At 36.5% G+C, this 10,426-nt stretch overlaps 1 protein-coding gene across 1 annotated transcript; it reads left to right on the forward strand.

Annotated features, from left to right (window-relative positions):
- The first annotated feature begins 6,066 nt into the window (after positions 1-6,066).
- LOC140853241 (large ribosomal subunit protein uL6m-like) lies at positions 6,067-8,809 on the forward strand. The gene is made up of 2 exons (XM_073247497.1): positions 6,067-6,163; positions 8,170-8,809. The coding sequence occupies exon 2, from the start codon at positions 8,192-8,194 to the stop codon at positions 8,498-8,500; it is 309 nt and encodes a 102-aa protein (XP_073103598.1). The 5' UTR covers positions 6,067-6,163; positions 8,170-8,191; the 3' UTR covers positions 8,501-8,809.
- Positions 8,810-10,426: the final 1,617 nt, after the last annotated feature.

The raw sequence follows: 10,426 nt of genomic DNA on the forward strand, positions 1-10,426 counted from the left end.
CCACGCGGGACGCGCGACACAGGCCCGCGCGGGACGCGCGACCCAAGCCCGCGGCCCCTTTGCCTCGGTCCACCGTGGACCGGGCGGTTCACAAAGGGGCCTGTGGACCGCGTGGGCGTTTCCCACACGTTTCTCGTGGTCCACGGTACTATTCCATGGACCGGAGCGCGATCTAAGGGCCCAGAAGGCTCCCGGTCTTGATCCGACGGTCCGAGGGGTTATCTGGCTTTGTTTAGGACTCCTGATCCTTCTCTAATTATGTTTTAAACCGTGTTTAACCCTTTAAATAGGGCTGTGCGTGAAACAGAGAGGGCAGTGTTCAGGTTTCTCGCCGTACGAAGGCCGTACGACCCCGAGAAGAGAGAGAGAGGCGAGGGCACTGTGAGAGAAGGAGCAGGAGGCTCCTGGACAGCGATCGCCAGGCTCTTCAGGGGTTCAGGAGGTCTCCAAGAGAGAGAGAGCTTTTGTGAGAGAAACTTCAGGTGAGAGAGAATTGGGTGTACAAGGGTTGAGGGTGAGGTCTCCTCTTATAAAAATTTTTTTTCATAGTGAAGTTTGCATGCCCCGTGGAGGCGAGCCCTTTTGTGGCTGATCCACGTATTTTGATTGTTTTTTCTTTTGTTTTGTTTCTTCTTTCTTCCTGCTGCATCGCGTGGTACTGAAAGGATCTTGGGAGGTGGTGTTCTGACCAAACATCCATCCAACAGGTCAATTTTGTGGGAATTATGATCCACAATTGATTTATTCCTGACAATGACTGTTCTATCTTCATTTTTTTCAGCTAACATAAGAATTGAGAATGGTGTGACTCACAAGAATCAATATAATGTATATCTGAATGATTTTTTCACAAGTGACAGGGGCCTCATCCAATCTAAAGTGAACAAAATGCCCAACATTGAGCTTAACCTGTTATTTCATTGTTCACCACATTTCTTATATATTTTCTTCCGGTGAATTGTCTTCAAGCAGCCTGTTCCGTACATCGATATTAAATGGATTGATCACTATCTTTCATGACAATCTTTTGATCAAGAATATTTAAAAACTAACCACTAATAATGTATGTCTCAAATTCTCAATACCTTGAGAATATACAAAATCATCTTTATTAATTTTCAAGATAAATCATGGACACATAAATATGATTGGAATAAAAATATCCTTTATTAATAATAAAAGTATTACAAGTATAAAGTTAAGTCTTAGAATTAAAAAATATGTCAGCTAACAATTGATTTTCTAGGACACTCATCTAATAGTGCTATAGTTTTTCTATGCCATAACTTGATCTCCTAGCCATATGGAGACTGAGGTGTATGTTGGCTGCAGTATGGAACCCAATCTGTCTTCCCATACCTCCATCTTGAATAAACTATTTTTCAAAAAAGACTGTATGTCGACTCACATTCACATTATGGCCTTCTGAAAGATCGAAATAATATCCTAAAGACTCCTTAGGATATCCAATAAAATGAGCTTTAAGGGACCTTATTTCTAACTTATCTGCCTATTGTCGTTTGACATGGACTAGACAACCCCAAATCTTGAGGTGACTCAGACTCAGTTTCTTACCATGCCATTTCTCATATGGTGTGGTAGGAACGGTTTTAAAAGGAACCCAATTTAATAAATAAATTACAGTTAATAGACTATGACCTCAAAAAAAAATAGAAAGGTCAGTAAAACTCATCATGGATTGAACCATATTTAATAGGATCCAATTTCTCCATTCTAAAATCCCATTAAGTTGAGGCATTCCAGATAGAGTCTATTGTGAGACTATGCCATGCTCCTTAAGATAATCTAAAAATTCTCCACTAAGATATTTGCCTCCTCGATCTGATCGAAGAACCTTAAAGGACTTTTCAGTTTATTTCTCTACTTCATTTCTGAATTTTTTGAACCTTTCAAAGGCTTCAAACTTATGTCGCATAAGATACACATATGCATACCATGAAAAATCATTGGTAAAGGTTATGAAGTATGAATAACCTCCTCTGACTGGCATATCGAATGGGCCGCACATATCAGTATGTACCAGAGCAAATATCTCTATGGTCCTTGTTGGAAATTGTGTCCCAAAGCCAATCGTCAGTCTGTTGACGGTTAAGCTTATTATTATAATTATATATAAATTATTAAATTAATAAATATTATTTGATTTTTTCATCACTGTGTACATCTTATTTTGAACTCCTGTTATGTGATGAAGTCCTTAGGACTATTGATTTGATATAGGAAGATATATCGTTTAGTCCTTAAACCTTAAGTTCACGACCAAATGATATACTATTATTAAGAAGATATCTATATCAAGTATAGGTCGTTGTGTGTCATGTACGCTGGTTGTCTTCTTAATCAAGAAGTGCGGAGATACTGGCATGGCATGTAAGTGAGATGTAAGAGTACATCTCACTGATCGTGATCAACTGCTGAGTACTCTGCTGTCAGGAGTAGTTCATGAAGGATATGAGTATAAGTGTCCCTTCGACCTGAGATCATCATAGTGACTTGCAAGCAACTCACTGTACTTTGATACCGAACTATCTGAATTTTTAATTCAGTGATGAAAGATTTCTGAGCACAGTCAAATACTTGAGAAGTCAGTGTGTGAGTCAAGATGAAATTAACCCCTCTGAATAAGTAGGAGTTAATGTATCGATGTGTTTCAATTCAGTAAAATCTCGATCAAGATAATCCATATGATAGATTTTAAAAATTAAAATATAATGTGGATGACCATATTAGAATTGACAGTTAAATCCTTGATCACCTTGAGCATTTGGGTCAAAGAGATAAATTATACGGTAACCATATACCAATAGGTTCTTGAATGATGCTTTGCAATCTTTCGATCTATCCGGACGTCGGATATCATTGCTAGATGGTCACTTTGATTGATATAGAAAGATTGTTCCTATACTACCAACTTAAATTCAAACCTATAGAGTCATACTCAAAAAAAATTTCTGACGGATCATATGGCTGATCGATGATTAAAAATTATTCTAGGATAAAACAGTCAATTCAATTGATGGTTAACCCTGTGCAAAAATTATAATAAATCAATTTACTAATTATTGATGAATTAGAGGAGTATTGATTAGTAATTAGATTACTAATTAGTTTAATTTAATTGAGTATTGAGGTTTAGATCAAATTTAATTCAATTAGATTCAATTTGGTTTGACCCGATTAGGTTATGAGATGACCTAATCGCTAAAGATGTTCGATTCTTGATTTGATCAGGACTTGAGCTTGATTAATTTTTAATTTGATTAAAATTTAATTAAAATTATTTACTATCTAATTAGATTAAGTTTAGTGATCCAATTGGGTCTAACCTAATTTGGTTGGGTTAAGAATCTAATTGGATGAGAAAACAATTCGAATTCAAATCTCTTGCACCTCCTTTCTCTGCGCCCTCTTATTCTTCATGTGAAAAAAAAATTTTAAGTGAATTTTTCTCATGCCCAAAAGCTTTCCATATCTACATCTAATTTTTTTGAAATTAGAAATTAGTTGGTTTAAATTTGAGTTCAAATATATTTGAATTTGAATGAAAATCTAGAGTCCAAATTGAGTTGGACTCTTCTCTTCACGCCATCACCTTTCTCCATGCATAAAGTATTTTTGCATGATATTTTTTATACTATTCTAATGTTGGTTGACCTCTCTTTGAGTTCATAAGATGAAGATAAAATTTGGTTCAAAATTTAATTCAAATTTGATTTGAATTGGTGATAAGGATCAATCAATGTTTGAAATTGAACCGAAACTATCTTTTCCATATCCTTATCTTCTATGGGACGCCACCCTTAAGAAGGGATCAGTTTTGTGTGAGATTAAAAGTAATTTTTGGCATGAGAAACTTGAGAGTTGGGGCATGACAAGTTGAGAGTGGGTTGGGCTTCCGTGCATGAGAAACAAAGGAAGTGTTCTTTTTCTCGGGCGTGAGGTGTAGGGTCTAAGATTTTAACTCTAGATTTTGTGAGAAAAAAAATACAAAAGTGAGTCTTATCCAATCTCCCACACCACCACCTTCTTGTAAAGCTTCATCCTCTGATCTAAAGGAGTATGGGAGATCTAAAGAAAGGAGCTTGGATCAGCCATCTAGAGCCTTCGATGCGAGCTAGCACTCCCACGAAAGAAAATCTGATCAGAGCTTCGAGTGGATGATCTGTAGAGGTCGGACGATTTGTGCGGCTGTTCGGTATCAGTGAGAGTTTCATACCATACTTACCAATAGCAGAGATCATCAATCCATAAAAAGGTGATGAGTTCTGAACTCAACCGATGTGATCTAAAGATTAGATCAGATTCAGGGCGTCGATATGATCGATGCAGTTTTTTATTTTATATCAGATTTTATATATAAATTATTCATATCATAGATCCTTAATTGATAGTTTAGATATAATCCAAGACATGTTTAGAAGATTAAAGTATTTAATCTTTTATTTTTTGCTATAAAATTTTAAAAATATATACTTCGAACTATCCATTTTTTCTTCAATTGGTATCAGAGAGCGATTTCTTATGACATGAATTTTTTTGCATATAACCTGATATTACATGCATTTAGATCTATAATTTAATTTAGATTAGATCTGATATATGATGTTTAGATCTAAAATTAATTATAGATCTGATCGTACAAACTGATATAAGATTGTCCTGATGTAAGGTTTACCCGTTACAGTGTAAAGGTTGTACTAGTTTGTACTGATCTTTATAAAATTTGATTTTAATTATTTAGATTAGATCTAAATAATTAATTTAATATTTAAATAGTATAGTAATCTGATTGGACAGATCCTCATAGCCATCCGATCATAGAAAAAATCAAGATTTCACAACTCTATTTATCCATTCGATGGGATCTCTTATGATGTGTAGGGGTACTGCGCGATTTTTTTCATGATGATGAACAATAAAAAAAAATTTAAAATTTTATTTTAGATCTAAAATAGTATATATTAAATCTAAAATTAATATTTTGATCATTAGATGATTGATTATAAAAATATTTTATAAAATTAAAAATTATTTTCAAACATCGAATCCGAACCCATGTTAGCCCAAAACTTAATTAAGAATTAAATGATCTAGATTTGAGAATCAAAAATTTAAGACATTAATTTCATAATTCATGGGTTAATGGATTAGCTTGAGTCAAGTCCATTTAACTGGGATAGATCTAGGATTAGAAATCATTGATAATGGACCATGTTAGTAATTGATCAAATCTAATTAAAAGTTAATTCTGATTGGATCAATTTCTTCTCTTGACAATTTCAACAGTTGTAGTTAGCATGGGTCAACCCCAATGTACAGCCCTTAACAAATGCAATTTAAATAAGGCTATTCATGTAGCTATCTACAATAGCTACTTCAGCTAAAATATGACGGCAAGCCACCGACGACAAATCCAAGATTATCTGCAGCAGCAATCACATTAAATTAATCTTCCGAAACCAAACGATGAAACATCTTCGCGAAGTCCACGAAAAATTTAAAAATAATGATACAGCTAAGAGAATCTAATATTATTGATATTCTTATCTATATGTCTCAAGAAAATTTTTTAAACGAGAAAAAAATCAGTCGAAATAATCTTACGAGACCAGAGATAAACCGCGATAATCTGGTCAAAGAAATTGTTAAATTTCTGAAAACAAATCTTGAAGGAGGGAAGAGGAGGGTTCGATGCCATCTCTTTACTCGTTTCTCCTTTCTTTCCCTTTGCTTTTGGTTTTTTTTTTTTTTTTTGCGGAGAATAAAGAAAGGGAAGAGAAGAAGAAGCGAGGGATCGAGCTCTCGAGAGCCCGGGAGGAGATGGTAGCTGTGAAAGCAATTAGTGGTCGGCGAGAAGCTTAACGGCGCATCCTGGTGCGCTTCTATTTAGTTCATGGACTCCGTTAAGATTCGTGAGTCCCCGAGATCAGATCCGACCATTGGTTTGCAAAGTGTGAGCATGTTAAGAACTCGGCGCATCGTTACCGCCTTATATCGTGTATAGACGGCACGTGCGTTCTTCCCCAGGAAACCCGTAACCCTAACCTTCCGTCTCCCGCCGCTTCGTTTCCTCTGCCCTTCACCACCAGCGACCGACCGCCATACGACCACCCTCCGGCCGTGGATCGCAGCTCCACTCGTGGTAAGCTTGCCCTCTCTCAGACTTCGGATATATGTTTTTTAGTTTCCATTATTTTTAATTTTTGATCTTTTTTTAATTTAAAAAATTGATTATGTTTGTTCATGGAATGAAAGCATTTCGGAAAGATTGTTACGATATAGTTTATACCGCAGTGATTGTTTGCCTTGCAAATTCTTTTGGACATCGAATCACATACGCTCGTGCCTAGAATGTCACCACATTGATCGGATTAGAGAATTGAAATATTATTTTTAGAACTCTAGGGGGAAAATTAATTAATTTTCTAAGGGTAGATGTGGTGTCAGTGATAAGAATGTTACTTAGAAGATCATTGTTATGTTTCTCATCCAAAACTTTCATGGTTCTTCATTATGATTTTGGCTCATAATCATTTTGGGGCCATATATTAACTGATGATTTTTTTTTTAAGGAAAACTGATGGTTTAATTGCATATTAGAAATTCCAATTTGACATTAATGCTATGATTTTTGATGGTAGCATATCGAATTCATAAGATCATTAGCCTATTACATTGAAGTAGAGAAGATCCTAAGAGTAGAGCAAATATGTGGGCGTCCACACAACAGTCTTAATAAGATTGATCCAAACCGGATGATCGAGAGTTTGACATCAATGATCCAAGTCATTGGATATGATTTATCTTTTCTAAGCTACATACTATCAAAAAATTATGTGATTTAGAGATTCCTGGTCTGTGCATCCAATGGTCCAAAAAAATATATATCGTTTTTGTTATTTAAATAGTTTTTTTTTTTATCACTGGATGCATAGACTAGAGATCTCCAAAAATATATGAATTTTAATAGTCAGTACTTTAGAGATGATATATCACTTCCAGATTATTGTTGTCTCATCCTAAGTCATCCAGTCAAGACCAATCTTATTTGGGTTGTTGTGTCACTATCCTCATATTAGCTCTACTCAGACCCCATATAGGGTCAAGAACATGAAATGAAGGCAAGGAGTAAAAGCTGAAAGTAGCAGGGGGGAATAATAGAATTGGGAGCTAATAGCTGATAGAGAAGGGCTCAATAACAGATCCAGCAGAGGCCACAATATGGATTGGACGCCTCCATCACCTCGATAACCTTTGAATGCTCCTTGTCTTTTAAGGACTGAAATCTATGAAGAAGGATCCACATTCCTCTCTAGACTTTGTTTCTACTGTACTTAACAGCCTTGAACTCTTGCCCATTTCTTTTAAGACATACACTTCAAAGCAAAGTTGCAGCGGCCATGTCCAACTCCTCTCACATTGCTGCTCACATTTCATTCCCTTCAATGTGACCAGCGCTTCTAGATTCAATCCCCTTAGGTTTAAACTCCACGCTCTGAGGAGATCTTTCTGCAACGAAAGAGTGAAGCAACTCTAGGAAAAGATATAATCTGCTGTCTCATCTTATATATTACAGGATTTGGTATCGGACCAAAAAATGAGATTTTTTTGCTCAAGTTTATCCTTCATAACAACTTGATTTCTGGATAGTGCCAAACAAAGATCTTGACCTCCCAAGCAGAAAATAAGGCATTTTCGATATGATGACATCATTTTTTTTTTTGTTATATTCCTTCACTTTAGTTATTGCTTTTAAACGATATCAATTTTCACTTAAACTAGTTCATGTATCATGCTTGTGAAATTCGTTTGTTTTGCTTGGTTCACTTTTATTTCTAACATCAGCAAACATGTTGTGAATATATTGAACTAGAAAAATGGTGGTTAATAGTTGCTCTTCTCTCAAGGGCATGAAGCCAGTCAGCTATTCATGTTGTTTAATTTTTTTTTCTTTTTTGAGAGTTAATTTTAAAAGTCATTGGTGATGGTAGCAATCAAAATAGGTAATAAATCTGGTTTCTTTATCTGTCTAAGGTTAGTGTCAAAATCCTTGATGAAAAGTCTGCAGATCATGTAGCGAATTGGTGTTATTTTACACATGCCTGTAGCTTCAGATGGACATTTTATTAATTTGTATTTCTATGACAGGCCAAGCTTCCAGAAATTGTAGATGGAAGCCAAATTCTTTCGGTTTCTAAAGATTGTGGGAGTTGGATTTAGAGCAAGAACTGAAGCAGAAGGTCGCCAACTGTTCTTAAAATTGGGCTACAGTCATGAGGTTGAATTTGCTGTTCCTCCTGCTGTTCGTGTTTTCTGCTTTAAACCCAACATTATTTGTTATACAGGGATAGACAAACAAAGGGTACACCAGTTTGCAGGTGTTGTTCGTAGCTGTAAGCCCCCTGAAGTCTACAAAGGCAATGGTATATTGTACATTGATGAAGTGGTAAAAAAGAAGCAAGGAAAAAAATCAAAGTGAAAGCAGAAAGAATGGAATTCCTGTTTCTTTATGCTTATGCTGGTGAGTAGCACCATGCTTAACCATGGCAGGGGAAGGATGGAAGATAGTTGGCACATTAACTACATGTTATATCATTAAAATCCTTGAATGATTTCTAAATAATCACCCAGGGTGATCTTTTTTTGGTGGATTAGCATATCAAATTTGTAATTGTTCTTCTGAGTTCATTTACATAGTGCTCCTGTTTCTCAAAGTTCTTCTACTACAAGTTGTGGTAGCAAGTATGAAGGAATAGTTTCTCATTTTGGTCGTGGTGAACCTTATGGTGATCAAGGAATGAAATTGTTTGGACAGCCAGATTGAACGATAAGTTTTTGTTGACAGCATAGCTTGGTCTTAGTGATGTGCTTCTTTCATGTTTCTTTTTTCTTGTTTCTTTTCTTAGTTTATATTCAGAAATTTTGTGTACAATGCCATCTTTGTTGAATCATAACCACCTTTTCTCGGTGAGCAAAGGGAATCATCACTCTCCAAAATTATAGTCTCTCAAAAAACTACCCTGCAGACATCATCTAGCACACCATGGATTCTTTTTCAATAGTAGGGACAGTGGTATTGATCAGGTGAACAACTCCAGTACCCATGATAGTCGCAAGTAACAAAAGCTCACTCCAACAACAAAACAAAGTTGCATTGACCGCCATTCCTGTGAGAAAATATTGACCACTGACCATTACCATGTATTTTCACATACGTGTGTGGATGTTAACCACTTAATTTGCTATGCTGATATATCAAGTTTAGGGCATGTTTGGTTTGGGGAACTCTATCATGGAATTGGGAATGAGTGACTCTCGTACCAGTTGTTTAATTGAGGGATTTCGGTTCCAAAAAAAATAAGAATATGTTCCAACCCACTAAAATCTAATCTCTACTCTTCTTAATATTTAAATTTCATTCTGATTTCAATCATTAACCAAATATATTGAGAGAGATGATTATTCTGATTTCTATTTCAATTCTGTTTTACGTCCTTAAATCTAGTATTCTTAAGTTAAAGATCCTCGTCCACACAACCTATAACTAGCACATTCATGTGCCAAATAGAAAGCCAACTGGAAAAAGAGGATGGAAGTTTGAGCATTCCATCCACCTCTAATACATCAATCACTAGAAGCTGGCACCAATCAGTCTCCTAGCTCATTTATGGTTCCCAGCACTTTTTAGCTTATACTTATTGAAGTTTATAACAGAGAAAAACATAGAAATAAGGCATTTGCTATAGTACTGCAAAACATAGAATCATATTTTAATCTTCAAAAAAAAATATTGCCTATTTGATTCAATATGGATCGTCAAGATCCATCCATCGGTAATCTCCTATTGCCAGTCATGGGCGTAGCTGATGCAAGTAACTTTATAGAACTCCAAGGCTATTTTATGGTTGCACGGATAGCTTAGTATTTTTTTTTTTTTTAAGTTTAGAGCCTTTTCCTAAATATTTTTCTCCCTTTTCAAACCCAATTCATCTCCCCCCAACCCTTCAATAGTGCCACCTTCTCCCACTCCATCAGACTCACCCCGCCACCGTCACCACCTCCTTCTTCTTCACCTCCTCCAACTCTTCTCTCTCTATGGGACTCACCTCGCCATGTTGCCACCTCCTCCTCCATCAGACTCACGTCACTCACCCCGCCACCACTTCCTCCCCTTCCTTTTCATCACTACCACTACTGACCTCCCCTCCTCGCCCATCTCCTCTTCCCCCCTCCACCTCTAACTCCTCTATCTCCTCTATTGAACTCACCCTGCCACCATCATCAACTCCATCGGACTCACCCCACCACCACCACTTCCTCCCTTTCCATTTAGTCACCGCCACCACCGACCTCCCCTCCTCGCTTGTCTCCTCCTTCCCCACCTTCTCCACCTTCTTCATTGAAC

The sequence above is a fragment of the Elaeis guineensis genome, chromosome 13 (assembly GCF_000442705.2).
Source record: "Elaeis guineensis isolate ETL-2024a chromosome 13, EG11, whole genome shotgun sequence".
Taxonomy (NCBI): Eukaryota; Viridiplantae; Streptophyta; class Magnoliopsida; order Arecales; family Arecaceae; genus Elaeis; species Elaeis guineensis.